At 37.7% G+C, this 20,629-nt stretch overlaps 1 protein-coding gene across 5 annotated transcripts in view; it reads right to left on the reverse strand.

The window, feature by feature from the left end:
• CDC14A (cell division cycle 14A) overlaps positions 1-20,629 on the reverse strand; it is a 245,106-nt gene that overhangs the window by 187,702 nt on the left and 36,775 nt on the right. For all 5 annotated transcript variants that reach the window (XM_036768493.1, XM_036768495.1, XM_036768494.1 and 2 more), the window contains exons 3-4: positions 18,149-18,224; positions 8,108-8,200 (exon numbers count right to left, since the gene is read on the reverse strand). In XM_036768493.1, coding sequence (XP_036624388.1) covers positions 8,108-8,200; positions 18,149-18,224 — 169 coding nt within the window. The remainder of the gene's footprint in view (positions 1-8,107; positions 8,201-18,148; positions 18,225-20,629) is intronic.

Genomic DNA, 20,629 nt, shown 5'->3' on the forward strand with positions numbered 1-20,629 from the left:
TTTCTACATAAGAAGTTAATTCTGAGGAAGTTGGATATAATAGGAAAAGATGCAGATGTGAGTCCTGGTTCCTACAACTGACAGCTGTGCGACCTTGAACAAGTCACTCAATCTTTCTAGGCCTTGATTCCCCCTTCTGTAAAGTGGAAATAATAATACACTTAAATAATACCTTAAAATCACTATAAAAACAAGAGCTCTTTCTATTATTATTATTATTTTCTGGATAGCTGTCACATAATCACAAAATTTCACACATACACTTGGGGTGGGGGGGGGGAGGAAGTCTCCCTTACAACAATAAATAAGTGGTCATCCACCCTTTTCTTGAAGACAACCAGAGAGAGATATTCCACTAGTTCCTGTGTCATCCTGTTACACTTTCACATCGCTCTAAGTGTCAGGAAGTTTTTCTTTACCCCAATCCTAAATTTGTCTCCATTACAACTCCCCTTCCCCCGCCTTGATCCTCTATCTAACACTTTTGAAACTAAAAAGTAAGAAATATCACTGGATTTGATGTCAAGAGAGCTAGCTTCACTGCCCCAGGGAGCCACTTGTTATCAATGAAATCCTGGGCAATTCACTTAACCTCCCTACATCTCAGTTTCTTCCTCTGTAAAATGAGGAGGGAGGGTGGATTTTATGACTTCTGAGGTACCTTCTAGCCCTAAATCCATGTATGATATCATGATCCTAAACCTAATTCTTTGTCCATGTGACTGCCACTCCAGTACTTGAAGACAGTAATCAAAGGAGAACAAGATTAAGAACTCAAGGACAGCCCAGCCTGTCTAATCCAGCCACTTCAATTAACAAATGAGAAAGGTCTAGCCTTTTTTACATGGGAATGCTGTGCCCTTCATGCTGATTTTGTATGTTAACTATCCCAGTTCAAGTTAAATTTAGCTCAACATTCTAGCCCGCTGATATCGCTTTGCATCCTGATTCCGTCGGTCAATGTATTTAGCTATCCCTCCAAGTTTTCTGTTATCCAGAAATTTGATATGCATGTCTTCTATTTTTTTCATCCAAGTAACTGATAAAAAGGTTCAAAAGAATAAAGTCTAGGAAAAAACTTAGAGAGAGGAGAAGAGATGCACATGGAGGTCATGAATCACATCAAAAGAAGAGATTTTTGACTTCATCAAAGTGGCAAACTATGGAATGGTCAAGGTTCAAACCTGGATCTCTCTAGGTCCTTACTGGCAAATAAATCTGCTTTAGTGAAGCTTAAGCTTTATACTTTCAAAAACATGTGTTTTATGTTGAATACAGCTGAACAGCAATTCTATTTGCGTAGAAGACAGTCCTCATATATCTGATCTCTGTTATGTGACTCTTCATCTATTATTACACTTGTGATATTTGTATACTTACTTTAGAGTCTTCAAAGTCATTTATTTATTTCAGTCAGTCCTAACATCGACCCTCTGAAGTGAGTCAGGCAGATAATATCCCAACCATTTACCCGAGCTGGCATATTTCCTCGGGCACTCCCCAACTTCCAACTGCTCACACCTCCCATCTATTCTCTATCTCAGAGCTACCTTGTTTGCCTGTCGTCTCCCCCATTAGAATATAACCTTCTTGAGGGTAAGGATGTCTTTTCACCTTTCACTATATCCCCAACACTTAATACGGTACCTGGTATGTAGTAAGCATTTAATAAATACTTGTCAATAATATGGAAATGTTTTACATAATTGCACATGTATAACCTCTGATTGCTTACTGTATCTGGGTAGGGGAAGGGGAGAGAGGGACAGAATTTGGAGCCCAAAATTTTAAATAAAAATGTTTTTAAAATTGGAAATAAATAAATACTTGCCAACTTTTTTATTCTTTGTTACAAGGGATGGTTATATGGAGAGGGAAAAGGATAGGAATATATTTAGAAATTAATCTGATGTAAAAAAGTGATAGCAATTTTTAAATGAGTCAGCTGGAGATTCATTAAAGAATCACTTTATACACAGTTTTTCAAACATATGTAAATAATATACAAATAGGACATCATGCTAGGCTTCTTTCATCAGACCAGAAGGTTTTGTGAGTCTCTTAAGGAATTAGAACCTTTCCATATTTGAAGAAGCCCCAACCCCTACTGTATTATTGCAGCAAGGTCTAAGGATTCTGGTAGTAAAATAGGCAAATTTAAATGTACCTACCATACTGTCTATTAAGGGATTCCTAGAAACGTCTCATGGAAATCAAGGGTTCTCTGAAACGTGGCAGAAAACTTACTCCATTGGACTATGTCAAAGTGAACAGCTGTGGGAAGGATAGATTAGGGAAAAGGTAGATGAATGGCTCTTGATGTCAGCCTCACCAACCTTTGGAAACCAGACACTAACTTGACCAATTAACCAACAATCGTTTATTAAGCACCTACTAGGTGACAAGCCTGTGCAAGGAAGTAAAGATAACAAAGATAAAAACGTGAAATAACTCCCATTTATAAGAACTTTACATTCTATCAGTAGCTTACATTAGACTCAGGGGAAGAGTCTCCAAGTTGAGACACTTTCCCCTCCCTTCCCAAAAAAAGATATCTCTAAAAACTAGACTAAGGCAAGATAAAGTCTTGAATAGGAGACTAAGAACAACATCCTAACCACAAATCATCACCAAACCCAAGAGAAAAGAGCAGATCGTTTGTGTGGCTCAAACCTGACATTATGACAGGCTTTCTATCATATAAGTAAGCAAGGTCTCAATTATCCAAATTCAAATGAGCAGTAATTACAAATGTAAAATCAAAAGCAAGCATTGTGCTTCATCTAGATTAACTCGACCTCCCACCATCTCACTAACTCATCATGACAACAGCCAGATTTGCCTCTGGTTTTCATGGGGGGAAAAAACAGGCTAATGAAATGCTAAAACCAGAAAACTGTCATAAAAGTGGAGACTTCTATCTACTCTATTCTCATCTTACAGATGAGGAAACTAAGGCCCAGAAAAGTTGAAAAGATGTGCCTAGGGTTACACAGCTAATTAGTGGTTGAGCTGGCATACGAGGCCTGTCTCCCAGTCCAGTCCTTATGTTGTCTGTTTTGATGAAGAAAACTTCATACAGCCACAAAAGACATAGAAAAAGACCAGGGAAGGGTGAACTGGAAATGAAGACCTAGAGGGCCACATGTAGCCTCGAGGTTGCAGGTTCCCCACCCCTGGACTACTCAAAATTGCTCCCTAAAAAGGTCTCATACCAATAGTGGGCCCCCAGTCTGAAGAAAAGTGTGAACTAATGACCTAAGGATGATGGTTTGACAGAGTAGCACTTTTCCTACTGCCATTAAACCAAGGCTTGACAAAAGGTGGCTCTATGTCACCATGACCCCCTAACCATTCTATCATAAAATCCTCACCAAGGAAAGGTAGTGTCACCTAATAGATAAAGAGCCAGCCTCAGAACCAAGAACCTTGAACCCATGTTCAAGCTCCACCTCTTACACACTCAGGCTGTATGACTCTGGGCAAGATAATTAATTTCCACGTACTCTAAGGAAACACTCTGAACCATTAAAGTGCAGGGAAGGCCAACATGTACTCTTCCACTAAAAGTTCCCTATACAAATGAACAGAATCAATATAAAGAAGGTAAAAACAACATAGTTAAATACAAGGTAGTTTTAGAGGGAGGGCACCAGCAAGTGAAGGGATAAGTACAGACTTCATGAAGAAGGGTGCATTCTGAAGGAAGAGAGGGAGGCATTCCAGGAAAGAGGAATGAGCCAATACAAAGGCACAGAGATCATGCTACACATCTCTTGACAGAGAGTGAATGGACATTGAGACAGATATCCATACATATGTGTGTGTACATGTATATATGTGTATACAGATATGTAGACATGCCACAGTCAAGTCAAGAATCTGTTTTACTTGTTTGTGCATATCTGCCTTGAGGGTTTAGTTTTTTCCTTTTTTACTAATGGGGGAAGTGGAAAGGGAAAAATACAGATTTCTGTTCATTGAAAAAATTAATTTTATTAAAAAAGACACAAAGACAAGAGATGAAGTGTCATGGGTAAGGACAAAGACAAGGCTAGTTTCAAGACTTAAATCTAGGAATTTTGATTTCTGATCCATTTCTTTTCTTCCTCAAACACAGCTGCCTTGAACACTGCCAGTGTAGGAGTGCCCAAGTGCACCTATAATGAACGACCTGGGGATCTTATCCACCACTACCCTAGGTTGAGTTGCACAAACTTAGGAGTTAGAGGGATAATCACTAGCCACCAGGGCTCCTCTTAGTACCACATGTGATCCCAGAAGAACTTTGTCTAGTATGCTGAGATTTGTCTTTGAACTCTTCCACATATCCTTAAAGCTCCCATAAGTGCTACCCTAATTTGAGTCTTATTCTAAGGTTGAAAGCCACTGGCACGGTCCACTTTCTTTGAGAACTAAAAAGTTCATTGTGTCCCTAAATTTCAGGGCTCACTCCTAGATCAAAAGCAAATTTGTCAAGTCCTGCTTTAAAGCAATATATACAGTACACGGACATCACACATACATGCCATATATCCTTACAATAGCTGTCATGAATGTAGAAAAAGTCTACAAAATCACCAGACAAGAAAAACGATTTTGGTCTTTCTAAAGTATTTGCTAAAACCTAAAAAAATGAAGACTAATTCCAAATTTCCTCTCCCTCCCTCTCTCTCTCTCTCCCTCTCTCTCTCCCCCCACCCTCTCTTACACACGCGCACACACACGTGTACACAGATACGCACAGAGGTAATTCTACCTAGATTAGGCTAGATTTGTGTGTGTCAGTGCTCATAAACCCTTAAGAAAGTCATCAGGGGTGGCAGGGGTGGAGACAAGATAGTGGAGTAAACGCAGGGACTCACTTGAGCTCTCCCTCAAACCCCTCTAAATACCTGTAAAAAATGACTAAACAAATTCTAGAAAAGCAGAACCCACAAAAAGACAGAGTGAAACAAACTTCCAGCCCAAGACAACCTGGAGGGTCAACAGGAAGGGTCTGTTGTGCCAGGCCGGGAGAGGAGCACAGTACAGCATGGGCACCCACACGGACTGGGCCCCCTAGGAAACCTAGAGCAGGCCTCAGGGGACTGAATCAGCTATGACAGCCAGACTTCTCAACCCACAAACGCCAAAGACAACGTAGCAGGTCAGTAGGAAAGGTGTGTTGCTCCAGTCTGAGAGAGGAACGTGGTCCGGCTCCAGCCCCAGCCCAACAGTAGCAGAGGCAGCAGTTGCTCTGTAACTCTTGGCCCATAGATGGTGGGGGGATCAACTAGCTGATCAAAGGGGGATTGCAGGGATCCCTTTGCTGGCACTGAAGCAGGATTCTCTTGCTTTTCCCATTCCTGGATATCGGTCGCAGCCCTGGGGCAAGAAGGAACTCTGGCATGGAGGAGCTTGTGGTGGTGGTAGAGAGGAAATCCTCCTCACAGTTCCAAAGCAGAAAAGAGTGCTTGTGGTCACTCACACACCAGAGCACAAGCCAGGAAAACAGTAACACCTCTCCTTTGATCATACCACCTTAGAAGAACTGAAAAGTTATAGGTTCCTAAAAATATCTCTGAAAACAGCTGCACAAAATCCCTGGAGCTTGTTACAGTATACCCTCCATGCTGAAAGCAGAGTCCTACCTTGTTTAAAAGTCAAGTAACTGGCTGAGAAAATGAGTAAACAGTACAAAAAAATAGACTATAGAATCTTACTTTGGTGACAAGGAAGATCAAAACATACAACCAGAAGAAGACAACAAAATCAAACTACATCCAAAGCCTCCAAGAAAAATATGAATTGGTCACAAGCCATGGAAGAGCTCAAAAAGGATTTGGAAAATCAAGTAAGAGAAATAGAGGAAAAATTGGGAAGAGAAATGAGAACAATACAAGAAAATCATGAAAAAGAAGTCAACATCTTGCTAAAGGATACACAAAAAAATGCTGAAGAAAATAACACCTCAAAAACAGAGTTACCCAAATGGCAAAAGAGGTCCAAAAAGTCAATGAAGAGAAGAATGCCATAACAAGCAGAATGGGCCAAATGGAAAAGAAGATCAAAGGCTTACTGAAGAAAATTATTCCTTAAAAATTAGAATAGAACAAATGGAAGCTAATGACTCTATGATAAATCAAGAAATTCTAAAACAAAGCCGAAAGAACGAAAAAATAGAAGACAATGTGAAATATCTCACTGGAAAAGCCACTGACCTGGAAAATAATATCCAGGAGAGATAATTCAAAAATTATTGGACTACCTGAAAGCCATGATCCAAAAGAAGAGCCTAGACATCATCTTTCAAGAAATTATCAAGAAAAACTGCCCTGATATTCTAGAACCACAGGGTAAAATAGAAATTGGAAGAATCCATTGATCACCTCCTGAAAGAGATCCCAAAAGGAAAACTCCTAGGAACGTTGTAGCCAAATTCCAGAGTTCCCAGGTCAAGGAGAAAATACTACAAACAGCCAGAATGAAACAATTTAAGTATTGTGGAAACACAATCAGTATAACACAAGATTTAGTAGCTTCTACATTAAGGGATCAGAGAGCTTGCAATATGAGATTCCAGAGGTCAAAGGAGCTAGGATTAAAACCAAGAATCACCTACCCAGCAAAACTGAGTAGAATCCTGCAGGGGAAAAAATGGATATTCAATGAAAAAGAAGACTTTCAAGCATTCTTGATGAAAAGACATCAACTGAATAAAAAAATGTGACTTTCAAATACTAGACTCAAGAGAAACATGAAAAGGTAAACAGGAAAGAGAAATCATAAGGGACTCATTAAAGTTGAACTGTTTACATTTCTACATGGAAAGACAATATTTGTAACTCATGAGACCTTTATCTGTGTTAGGACAGTTGGAGGAAATATATATATAGACAGAGGGAACAGGGTGAGTTGACCATGAAGGGATGATATCTAAAAAATAAAATTAAGGGGTGAGAGAGAGGAATGTATTGGGAGAAGGAGAAAGAGAGAGATGGAATGGGATAAATTATCTCACATAAAAGAGGCAAGAAAAAGCTTTTACAGTGGAAAGGAAGAGGGGGGATGTGAGAGGGAATGAGTGAACCTTACTCTCACTGGATTTGGCTTAAGGAGGAAATAACATACACACTCAATTGGGTATGGGACTCTATCTTACCCTAAAGGAAAGTAGGGGGGAAGGGGATAAGGAGGGATGACAGAAGGGAGAACAAATGGGGAGAGGGGATAATCAGAAGCAAACACTTTTGAGGAGGGACAGAATCAAAGGAGAGAATAGAATAAATGGGGGGGTGGGATAAGATGAAGGAAAATATAGTAAGTCTTTCACAATGTGACTATTATGGAAATGTTTTGCAAGACTACACATGTATAACATATATGGAATGGAACTGCTTGCCTTTTCAATGAGGGTGGTTGGGGTGGGAGGACAGGAGATAATGTGAAACTCAAGTTTTAAAAACGAATGTTAAAAATGGTTTTTACAAGCAATTGGGAAATAAGATATACAGGCAACAGGATATAGAAATCTATCTTGCCCTACAGGAAAAAGAAGGGAAGGGGATAAGAGAAGGCAGGATGATAGAAGGGAGGGCAGATTGGGGGAAGGGGTAATCAAAATGCACACAAGGCTTGGGTTAGGGGAGGGAAAAGACGGGGAGAAAATCTAGAACTCAAAATCTTGTGGAAGTGAATGTTGAAAACTAAAAATAAATTAATTAATTTTTAAAAATAAATTTTAAAAAAGAAAGTCATCAGAAAAAGAATACAATTATGGCTGCCAATCCTCAAAAATACCAAAAGACTACTTGAACAGACTACTCCAGCTCTCTCCTACTTCTTTTTCTAAGACACCATTATCTCAGTGGAACCCAAACCGCAAGCAATTTTCCCAGTGTGATCTCACTGTCTTCTAGAATAAAGTCCAGAGAGTCTCCGTCACCTTGCTATGATCTATGCTAGTTTCCAAACTTACTGCAAAACACCTCATAGTATTACATTTCACACATCATGCTCACTGCCCAAGAGTTTAAGAGCAGGCCTTGTTTTATTCATCAGAAAGATAAGTATTATGCACAAATGCATTAGTATGATTATCATGATTTTTTAAAGATCTACTTACCGCATAAGAACCTATTAAAAATGCAGCATTCGCTCTCTTTCGTTGATCAAAACTGGTGTAGTGCACTATTTTCTTTCTTGATAAACTGTATGACTAGATAGAGGAAAAAACATGTTAGTATAACTATATAATCACAATATCCAAACATAAACAGAACATATATGACTCAAAGCCAAACCTTAAATTCCTCTCAAATTTGCAAAGATCACTAGCTTTCGAACAAGGATAATTCTAAATAATATTCATTCGTGGGACATTCAGATTACATGCCTGCTTTGTGGATCTACTTATTCACACTTTCCATAGCACACCACCAGTTATCATCATAATGAACATCTTACCATGAAAAATGATTAAATTATAGGGATCTATACTAGGCAGGAGGTATTTCTATGTGAATACTTTTTTCCAAAATATTTCTAATTTAAAAGTCAGAGAAACACAATCAATGAAACAAAGTCTGTAAACCCTCTTTCTACTCCTAATCCCTTTCAAAATCAGTCAGTTTCACCTGTACCTTGTATATAGAAAACAAAACAAACACCACTTACTGCTTCATGTGTTCAGGGCAGTAGATGAGATACAAAGATAAACATAACATAGTCCCTACCCTCACGAAGCTTATGATCAAGAAGGGAAGCTAAAAACCAATATAAAATAACTTTTTTAAGTACAGTATGTGCACCAGACATAAATAAAAAGAGATTCAGGGAGGGACTGTTACCCAGGAGGGGACAATAGAAAATATAGAAAAGGTTTAGACAGAAAATTGAAACCTAACCTATTTTTTCTCTTCAAAGTATCATATTATATATGGCGGACAGATTACCAAGTCTAATCTTATTTTCTATCTACCATTCAGTGACTAATACTAGTCTTTTTAAATTATCTACCAAGAAACTATTGGGGTGGGGTGGAGTGGGGAGGAGAAATGAAGACTCAAAAAAAATACTAAATATACAACTTTGTATGATATTCACATAAACCAAACAAAAGGTTGCTATATTTATACCTAAAATGAAGACTATTATTAATTACCAATTAAAAGGTAGGACAAATCCCATAAATCTATTTTGATTCCATAAAGTCAAAGCATTAATCCAAACTCGTTTGAACATATAATTTAAATAGTGAAACCCACTCACAGAAACCATGTTAAAATTTTAAAAAATCAAAATGTATCCCCCGCAAGTTGCTAATGTTCTCTTCAGTCTCAAATTATCCTTTACTGACTATCTGTCTATGTATTGTATTGCCCTCCCTATCACCTCGAAACATCGAGAAATATGCCAAATGCAGAAAAACAAAGGTGACAGGAGGGAAAAGAGATAAATTTTCTGAAGGAATATAATAACAACAGCAGCAGTAACAGAGACGCTAAAGAAATAAGAAAACAATGTACTACAACTAAAGTAAGTGATACGGTAGATCTGCTATTCATTTGTATCCCAAAAGAGTACAAAACCCTACACCAGGCATACTAGGTGAAGAAAAGAAACATAAAAAGATTGTACACAAGGAGCTGCTTCTTCAAATAGGTCAAGTATTGATTGGATGAAGTGATTCATCCACGACAATTATTAGTCAGTGGTACGTTGAACACGGTAGAGAAATAGTGGATAGCAGGGTGTTCATTACTGCCCGCCCACTGTCACAGCTAAGCTTTTATCACTATTACGAAAATTAAAGCAAACGTGGGATATGGCATATTTATACTTCAAAGCACAATAAGTTGAAATAAACATGCATTAAATGCCTCCTACGTTCAAGGCACTGTGGCAGATGCTGGAGCTACAAAGACAAAATAAAACAACAAAACAAAAAGAGTGACTGTATTCAAGAAGTTTACATTCTACTTGGGGGAAAGGGGCCAACACAAATTAAGACAAGAATATCTACAAGAGATATTTTCCAACTCAAAAACAAAAGAGGGTATAAAAAAAAGGAGAAATGGTGTTCCACAGCTAATGACTTCCTCTGAAAAACAGACTATATCGACTTAGTTAAAAACTAACACACACCCACTAAATACAACAAATAGTTGAGATTGTCCAAGGGTAACTTGATTGGTGCCTTGCACAAGAGCATGCTGCTTGGCATTTAGGACAGCTTTGAAGTTCTGAAGGCTGCATATTATTTAAACATTCAACAACCAAAACGAAAGTTTATGAAATCTTTTGCCTCATTAATAGCAAGGGATGCAATTAAAAGGAAAGCCAAAATTGCAAAAATCAAGCTTGAAAGCTAATTTTAAGTCAAGTATATCTTATACGATCTCTTTTATAAAAACTGTTTGTCATGCTGAAAATATAACTATAAAGTCATTTAAAGTATTTTGTTTATTTTTAAACTGTGTCAAATTTTTTGAGCAAAAGAAACCTAAAATGCTGCCTATACATAAAATCTATTTGTTCTTTGTAAGAAAGAACAAGGTCTATTTACTCCCTTTAACAAGCAATATTTGCCTTATCATGGGAGAAGGTGAAGTAGACCAAAGCACAAACATGAGATAAAGCATCATTCTCTTGCTGGGGGCTGTGTTATACTAGGCAAAAAAAAAAAATAGCAGCCACAGAGCAAACTTTGGCCAACTCACTGCAAAAGCAATAAAGTTATTTACAAGGTTTCCTATGATCAGCCATGACCACTAAGTGTTTACCTCCAGCTTTCTCAGGACTGGAATATTCTTGAAAACGTTCATTGGCTGCACAAAAAAAAATATGGTTTATGTTTTTATTAGTAGCTATAAAACTGCTATAAAGCACATGATCACCTATTTTAATTCCCTTCAAAAAAAAGTCTCTTTCTCACAAGTGAGCACTTGAAACCAACAATAAAATCTAGTTTCTATAAATGAACCAATAAAATCGTTCCTAACCTGGGTTTCATGAACTTTGTTTTGTAAATGTTTTAATAACTGTATTTCAATATCACTGGTACCCTACTTTATTTTATGTATTTAAAAACCTTATTCAGAGAAGGGTTCCGTGGGCTTCGCCACTCTACAAAAAGGTCAGATTAGTTAGACCCTAGTCCAACATTGTTTTAAAGCTAGTGTCACAAGTAAGTTGTTTCTGCTCATTATTTGATCAGGACAATAAAAGATAAATGCCAAGTTTCTAGAGCTCTCTGCAACATGTTACCATTTAATTTAAACTGCATAAACTACCACCAGAATATCGATTTAAGAATGAATGCATCTGAATAGAAAACAAGGGTATGAGACATAATGTGTGATGGAACACGTAAAGGAACAGGCTTCATTCACTAAATCAGAGGTCTAGTAAACATCTAGATTAAACTGACATACAAATCTGGTTACTGACTTTATGACACCTTCCTTCCTAAAATTGCTCTATGGCACTCTATTCATTCCTACAAACACATATTAGGCACCAAATTTTGTGAGAAAAATGTGTGTAAGAAAATTTTGAACACTTCAAGATAACTATAGACAAGGGTGTGCTGGAACCAGCTCTAAAAACTTATTGTTAAATTTTCATTGTGAATATTTGTTTATTAAGGAAATCAGCAAACAGTACAAATCAGGGTTCACTAATTATCCAGAGGCCCGACTTCATAAAGTGGAGAAAATGTGAACAATGAAGACTAAACTTAAAAATGTCATGCATTTTTCTCAAAGATCTCACTGTTAAACATTTACCAGCATGCCCCTGAGTACAGGCATTTAAAAACCAGTGTTGGGCATCCCTGCATTAAACGATACCCCACCTTCCACAGAAAGTTACTTCCTTCAGGGACCTTCGTTTAATTTTCTTCTCGACCTATGGTTCTGTTGTAAGGAAAATTAAAAATAAACAAGCCCGATCACATTCTGCTTATGTCAATTTCTAAATATTAAACATGTGTTGGATGTTTAATCCCAACTCCCCTGCCTCATCTTGGCATGGAAGTGATGATTCTGGGGTTTTTGAAAGCTAAGTCAGCAGAATACAATTCTGGAAAGACTGAGTACAGGTCCCTAAGACCTATTAATGAGATAGAACCTAATGAAATTCAAACAAACTCATCACCAGAAGGTTGGCAGAGTGAGGCAGAGAGAGGTTTCAAGCTATATGAGAGGAGGAAGCACCCTAGAACGATCTTTGAAGGTGCTGGGGGAAAGGTCAGGTTTTTCTTCCCAAGTAAGTCTCAAGAGGTTATTTTAAATAATGAGTTTTTTTAAATAGAATATATTAATTCTCCTTTGGTCAGCCCTCTAACCCTATTCTCTCAACAGCTGATGGCATTTTCCTTTAAGTGGCATTTATAGTTCCTCAAACTGCGAATGCCTGTCAAATATGCCATCCACCCTTTCAGGTAAAATCATTAGAAAGACAATAAAATGTGACCACCACTCCACAGAGACCTTTCTGCAATCTACAATCACAAGGAGGCAGCTCAGAAATAAGCATGGGCTTGAGAATTTTTCCATTCTGATCAACTGCCCATTCAAATCAAGGTCATTCTGCATGGAATGCTTACTACCTGACAGAAATCAATATGTAACTACCACAAAACCTCAATTTGGGGTTTGAAAAAAAAACTTTGATAGCAACATAACGTGTTACTCTCTGCAGTTAACTGGAATGTATTTATTGCAATCTTACTAATAGCATAAAGAACATCATCAGAAAACTATTATTTATCACAAGGCCCTTACAAAGTAAAAACTCATTTTTGTAGGAAATGCTTTCACAAGCAACTTCTCAGTAGCTCCCCTAGTCTTAGAGAGATGTCTGGGTTACTAAGAGATTTAGTGACTTGGCCACAGTCTTTCAGCTCATAACTAGTGGGTTGGAATCAGACTAATCCACAATCTGAATGCAGGCAATTCCTGTCTCCAAGGGCCACCAGCAAATACAATGCTGACTCTCATCAAAACACATTAGGAAAACAAACTTAAAAACTGTGCAGTCACATTCGAACAAGAAATTCAGAAAAACGAACCCATGACAACATGACCTGAATCTTAAGCAAGAGTTGCTAGGTTTCTTTCCCTAACATGTGTTTGGCTAGAATAGCACAAAATCACTAAATTATGAATTCATGGTATATTTTTAAAATTAGCCTTGACATAATACTAGGGTCAGAGGCATTGATCCAATGTTAGATTCACATTTAATAAACCTGGATCAAATTTACAAGACAGAGTTAAGCCTAAACTGTTAGCTGGAAGGATTTCAGCTAGACCTCGGGAATATTTCCAGATAATTAAGAGACACTGGAACAAATTGTTAAAAGAAGCTGTTATCCTGTCTTGACATGTTTTTAGAAATCACTAAGATGACTAAGATAGAGTGAGACAGAGAAATGAATTAGATTGTCTAAAGCTCTTCTCAGAGGCAGCTAAGTGGTACCATGAATAGAGCATTGGCCCTGGAGTCAGGAGGACCTGAGTTCAAACCCAGCCTTAGACATTTAGCTAGCTGTGTGACCCTGGACAAGTCACTTAACCCTGTCTGCCTCAGTTTCTCATCTGTAAAATGAGCTGGAGAAAGAAATGACAAACCACTCCAGTATCTCTGCCAAGAAAACCCCAAATGGGGTCACAGAGAGTCAGGCAGGACTGAAATGACTCAACAACAACAAAGTTCTCCTCAGAACCCTGGTCCACAGTGATCTCCTCCTGTGAACAATCTACTAGCACTTCGTGTACATCTGTACAATTATAGGGCCATTATTCATATGCTCTGGGATTGTTGCCTCCTGCTGTGTCCTTACTCTTATAAATATAATAATAGTAACTGGTACTTTTTAATTCTTTAAAGTTTACAAAGTGCTTTATATATTACCTTATTTGATCCTCAGTACAACTCTGCGAGGTAAGAACTATGCATTTAATTTGCCCCATTTCACAACAGGAAAAACTGATTCTCAGAGAGATTTAGCGACTTGCAGCTAACTGATGGCTAGAGTCAGAGACCAGATCTTGAACCCTAGTCTCATCTAACTCAAAGACCAGTCTTCCATTCAATATACCACCCTACCTGCCTTGTTATTTAACTTTTTACAAAGTTATATTAAAAAAGCCTCTTCAACTAGATCATGAGCTCCTTGATAGCAAATGTCTAGACCACAAGTCTTATGCTTATAAAAAGGGAGGGCTGGAAAGGACTTAGAGAAGGAAAAGTACAACTCTCTCATTCAACAAACTAAGAAACAGAGGGACATTTCATAAGTCGGTCATGATCCTAAAGTGGCTTAAGTAGCAACGCCAGGACTATAACCCAGGCCAGAGCTCTCTCCCTGATCCTGAGCTGTATCTCCTTTCTATCCTTCCACAATACCTAAAATAGCTCCTTGAACAAAGGAGGCACCCAATGACTATTTGTTGGCTCATTCCACACCTTTATCCATTAAAGAAACTCCATCTCTCTGAAGACAGCCATTCTTTTACCTCTCTCTGAGTCTTATATTTCAGTTCTTTCCCATTTTAGTTATGCTAAAAATCCCATGAGACTTGTTCTTCATGAGAATCACAGAATTTCAGAAAGGAATCTTAGTGGTATCCCTCCAAAGAAAGAAGAAAGAGAAGTAAGCCTTGGCTGCCTGAGTGGATGAGGTATTTGGCAACAGTGATGGATGGCACCTGGGTGCTTTCTGAATGGTGCTTTATTACGTTTCTGAGGTGATGCTTTTACCTGTTTTGTATTTCTATTTTTCCTCTTGATTGGGGAGGGGAAGGGAAAGCTAGATGGTATAAAGTAATAACATAAAGTAGAAGAAATGTAGGCAAATATTTATACAATTGTGCTCACTATGCAACAGAAGGTTCCCTGATCATTCAACGGAGACACCCTAAAATTACAGAATAAATGAACCAACGTGTTCAATTCACAGTCGTCAGATGGGCCAGCCTAAAAGCGTGGGAAATGATCTTTGGTAGAATATATTCTTCTTTTAGGACAGGGGTGAAGAAATCCAGTGTGGTTCTTGCCCTGGAGACAAACACAGGGCCAGCTAAGCCTAAACCATCACAGATCAAGGAATTTGGCCTAACACTTGATATTTTTCTTTTATATGAACTTTTAATTACCTCATTCTCACAGATTACTTCTGACTCAACATGTTCTTTTTTCCCTGGTGAATAAACTCTTGAAAGTCCATCCTTATGGTCTGGATCACTATGACAAACCAGGGTATGAAGGAAAGTGAGGGCAGATGCCAGACAAGGACAGCCAATTACGGTGGTAGCAGCAAAGGTATAATGTCCTTAAGCTAGAATTTGGTGCCAAGGAAAGTGTTAGTGGGTGAAAAATGCCCCCAAGTCAAACGCCAAAGTCCCCTGATTTGGCTGCAAGGAAGAGATACCGAGGAAGCTTATTTGGATCAGCAAGTCCTATGGCCTGAGGCTGGATTTCTCACAATTCAGTTAACAGCTGCAACTCTACTAAAATATAATAATCATTCCAAGTTTATGAAACAAATATTTACTAAACAGCCAGGCTACACATAAGAGTGTTGAACTAAAAGTCCAAAGATCTGAGTTCAAATCCTGCCTCAAACATTTACTAGTGCTGTGACCCCAGAAAAGTCACTTAACTTCTTAGCCTCAGGTTCTTTATCTGTAAAGTGGACATAATAATAACACCTACCTCACAGGGTTTGTTGTGATGATCAAAATGAGACAATATGCATAAAGCTCTTTGCAAACCTTAAATCCTAGCTAGCTATTATGACTGAGTGCCTCCTATATGCAAGATGCTATATGGGAATACAAAGATGAAGAGGAAACGGACCCTACCCTCAATGACTTAATAATCAAGTGACGTAGCTTTCAATTATATGTGTTTTAATATGAGGCAGCAAAAGGGACAACAAAAATTCACATTTAACACTTTGCTTTAAGATTTACAATGTGCTTTTCCTCACAACAATACCATAAAGGAGGTATTATCCCCATTTTTTTAACATGCAAGAACACTGAGGCTCTTTGTGGTTAGTACCTTACCCGAGCCCACAAACCTAAACTTTCAGAGCTGGGATTCAAGATCTGGGTCTTGGTTTCATCATTTGTAAAATAAGGGGTTTGAACTCTCCAATACCAGCCAAAATCTACAAGCCTATGATCTCTCATTCTACTCCTCAAAAAAAAACCCAATGGGGTATGGGCATTGAGAGAGGGAAATTACTATGAGTTGATAGAGGGAAAGGATTAATCAGAAAAGGCAGCATTTTGGTGGATGCCATCCTCAAAGGACAGAAATGGGCTCTCCAAATAGAAGAAAGAAACTGTATAATCAAAGATGAGAAATCAGAAATATTCAGGTTACCTAGTCCACTTTGGAGTGCTGCCTGGAGAAACCTATTAGCAACCTCTCTTCAAGAGGCTTAAATGCCAACATAATGAGGTCAGATTTTAATTGTAAGACAATGGAAAGCCACTGAAAGTTTGGCGGGGAGAGGGACAGAAGAGTGGTGTTATCAGGGCAGACAGGATGGTTCAAAAGGGACAAAAACTCTGGGAAAAGTTACAACTGAAAATTGGCTAAAACCAAGGTCTTTATGTACTTACAATGTGCAGCAGGGATGCATTAAGCTTTAAAACGGTCATTACTCAACAGGTCTGTTCTTTTGTATTTGGTCTGGGTTAAATGTAAATATACTGCCAGCTTTTTTTAAACAGTGACCTCTTCCCTCTTTGGTCATTCATACAAAACAGACTCAGTTCCCAGACTGTTATTGTTAACACCCACTTTACACCAAATGCATTAAAATATAACATCAGAAAGGCAAAAAAATTACTTAAACCCCAAAAGAAAGAACAGGCTTCAATTATTTATGAATTATCCTTTCCCCATTAATTCACCCATTAAAAACATACTTTACATAAAAATAGTCTCTAAAGAATGAAAATATCTCAAGCATATATTTTGAACTATAATTTGCCTCAGCAGAAAGCTAAAAGGTACTAATAGTTCTTTGAAAACTATAACTCTCGTTTGAATGATGGATAAATGCCTAGTATGTATGTTTCTAAGTCATATTACATTTTGAAAATCATTTCCACCAATGATAGATAATAACAGATTTAATAATACATTAGCATCGGCTACAATAGTTTCCTTCCACTGTATTTCACATTTCTTTAAAAATGCCAAATTTTGTTCTCAGAATTGAAATTATTATTGTGAATTTTGACTTATCAGCATTTAATTAGAATTAAGTACCAATTTACCTGAAAAATTTGAAGTAGAAAAGATGGATTAAATATTTTTCTGTATTAAGAAACAAAACCTTTTTTATTTCCAGCTTTTAAAAAAGACAAAAAGGTAAAATAATCACAGTATCAAAGAATGTAGGTATAATATCCTTCACATGGTGTTGAATGTTAAGGAAAACAAAATCCATATGTTCATATAACGGAAATAAAAACATAGATTCAATATTATAGACATCTAAATATGATATTTCTGGCTCTGATAGACACAAAGGGTAAGATAATCCTAACAAAATCACTGCTAGCTTATTCAAGGTGTCATGGTTTACATACATATATTTAAGTGTGTGTCTGTATTTAAGTATGTGTGTGTGTGTATATATATAAGTGTATGCACTTTCATACACAAAGTGTCCTGTCAATGTACACAGAGCACTTTAAAGCAGAACCAAAGTTAGATCTTTATTAAACAAAACAAGGTTTAATTCTAGAGCTGTTGCCATGTAATCGTTGATCATATCACCTGGTAACAATGTTCCAGGGTAGACATAAAGGTTTTGGGAAGATAATCCTAGTTGGGAATTTGAGAGACACTCATTAATGAAAACCTAAGAGGATTTGCCCTTTATTTCTCAGCTCACTACTCCAGTGACTTCACTCAGTTCATATTTCAATCCAACCTGAAAAGTAAAAGAAGTGAACATGTCCTTTGTGGTGAACTCAAGAGGATCAGTTTCAGCTGGTGAATGGGTGGACAAGTGTCCACACAAACTCCCAGAGTTTAAGGATAACACAACAAAATGGTCTGTATAGAGCAAACTCTGGGTCAAAATCAACTGTATCAGGCTTTGTAAGTTCTCATACCAAAACAAACTCACCTTTAGTTTCTTGTTAAGTTTACAGCAATATCTGTATACCATTGCCAAGTTCAGAGGTCCAAAATCTGCATAGAAACTGTTTAAAAAAACAAATGTTATTTAGTAGAGCTATAAATTTCATGAATTTTATTAAATTTAATTTTATTAAATAAATTTCTGAATTTTAGCTTTATATTACTAAAGTAAATTAATAATGAAGTTTCCATTTTCCAGGTTAACAGGAGACAGCATGTGAACAAATGAAAATCCTATAGTTAACTCAAATACCTCAGTTTATTAAATCATTTCAGCTTCCCATCCCACAACAACCACCTTAAATATCACCAAAACCTGTTTACAAAAAGCAAAATTTATCAATATGAGGTGTCACCTTTAATTTCTCTAGGTGCCCAACAAGGATGAAATACTGATGAGCCAAGAAAGGAAAGACAGAACCCAGAAGATACAGGAATGAACAAAAAGGCATAGGCTACAAAGACAACAAGGAAACCCTCAATAATCTTCCAAGTGACTGAATTACCACTTGGATCTAATGTAGCCTGGACTGACAACAGCAACGTATCAAAGTTAAATAGGAATGGATCCCTGGCAGCAGCATATTAACTTAGAAAAACACAAACTAACATTGTCTATGTTCTATTACATTTTTATTTATTTTGTTAAACATTTCCCAGTTACACTGCAATCTGGTTCAGGCCTTTGCCATGCAGCCCTGGCTTGTGAGCTGAACACCTCTGGAACACAGTACACATTCCCTTTCATTGAGGATCAAATGAGATAATGCATGAAAAGCATTTAGCACTGTGCCTGGCACACAGTAACCCCTTAATAAATGTTCATTGATTAATTGATTTTTAAAGAAGCACCATACAGACTTTGAGGCATTAGAAGTATCTGGTATTGCTAACATGAGAAATAATAAAAGAATTTCAGAGATAAATTCAAGCCCTCTATCTAAAAATACATATTTTTTAATGTGCTATCTAAAAGTATCTAGTGTTCCGAAGAACACTTAGTCCTTGAGAGGCAGTGTAGGTGACACAGAAAGAACACTGACCTTTAAGTCCAAAAAGCTGATTTCCAGTCCAGCTCTAACTTACTAATCGGGTGATGACAAGAAAGTCGCCCTAACCTATCCAAACCCCTGATTTTACAGATGAAAAAACTGAGGTCCACAATAATGAAAGTACTTTTGATAGGTAACACAGGAAGGAAGCAGCAGAGTCACAAATTAGAACCAGTCATCTAGCTCTAAATGCCAGGGTTGGCATTTAGGCTGAGCTTCACTTCCTCTTGTGGCATTTAAAACTCGTCACAAGCTGGTCCCTTCCTATCTTTACCCGTAATTCAGCTGCATGTTCTCTATGGTCTCTTGCTACCTCTCCCATTCCACACTCTCTTATCTTCTCAGCTCTGTGCCTCTGCATGGGCCTTTTCCTTTCCTAAAATACTCTCCCCCTCCTCACCTCCACTTTTTAGAATCTCTAACTTCCTTCAAAATTTTGTTCATTCACTTTTCTTATACTCCCTATCTGCCACTGTCTTCCCCTCAAAGGTTATCTTGTGTCTATCCTGTACGTGGTTTGTATATACCTATTTATGTATGTATTTTTTTCCTTATCAGAATATAAGTTCCTTGAGGGCAGGGGCCATTATTGATTTTTCTTTGTCCCCCTGGTGCTTAGCACAGGGCCTGTGGCTGTGTAAGGCCAATAACACCAACACACAGGAGGGTAGCTAGCACAAGTCTTTTGATCCGCTTTTCTAAGGAAAGCAACTTTAAGGAGTTTACAATCTCACTTTAATTAAACATACATATATCATTCACTTAGTTCAAGGGAAAAAGTCAGCACCCTGAACTTCAGAGAAAGTACTAACAGAAATTACAAGCAGGAAAACTAACACAAATCAATAGACAGGCTTCTATCTGTCTGACCATAGCAATACATACATAGTTACCAGAGAGAAAAGCACCAACATCTGTCTTTTCAAAGCTGGGGGCTCCTTAACAGCTATCCAGAGTCTCATCTGGTGAAATCATGGGAACACTCTTCCAATGAGTGAATCCCCAAAGCAAACCCTCTCCTCCCACAGTTCTGAGAGTTCTCCATTCTCAAGTCTCAATTCTGAGTTCAATGGCTATCCTCTAGGAATATATACACTTTTTCAGGGCCTAACACCTCTAGAAGGCTTTATACCTCTCAGGACCTAATTAGCAAAAGGGTGTGGGCCTTCCTACAAACAAACACAAGACTCAATCAAAGGCACTTGATTGCCTTGGTGCTGAGCACTCCAAAAGAAAAAAACAGTAAAAAGTCCCACTTTGCTTGCCCTTACACATATATACTAAGTCATAAATGCTTAGTGATCAATTGATTCTCTAGAGAGGGATAATTATACTTGCACTATGTCAAAGGGTTACTGGAAAAGAGCTTTGTAAATCACAAAGCATTATGTAAGTGTTACTAAATAATACTATTG

The sequence above is a fragment of the Trichosurus vulpecula genome, chromosome 7, assembly GCF_011100635.1.
Source record: "Trichosurus vulpecula isolate mTriVul1 chromosome 7, mTriVul1.pri, whole genome shotgun sequence".
Classification (NCBI taxonomy): domain Eukaryota; kingdom Metazoa; phylum Chordata; class Mammalia; order Diprotodontia; family Phalangeridae; genus Trichosurus; species Trichosurus vulpecula.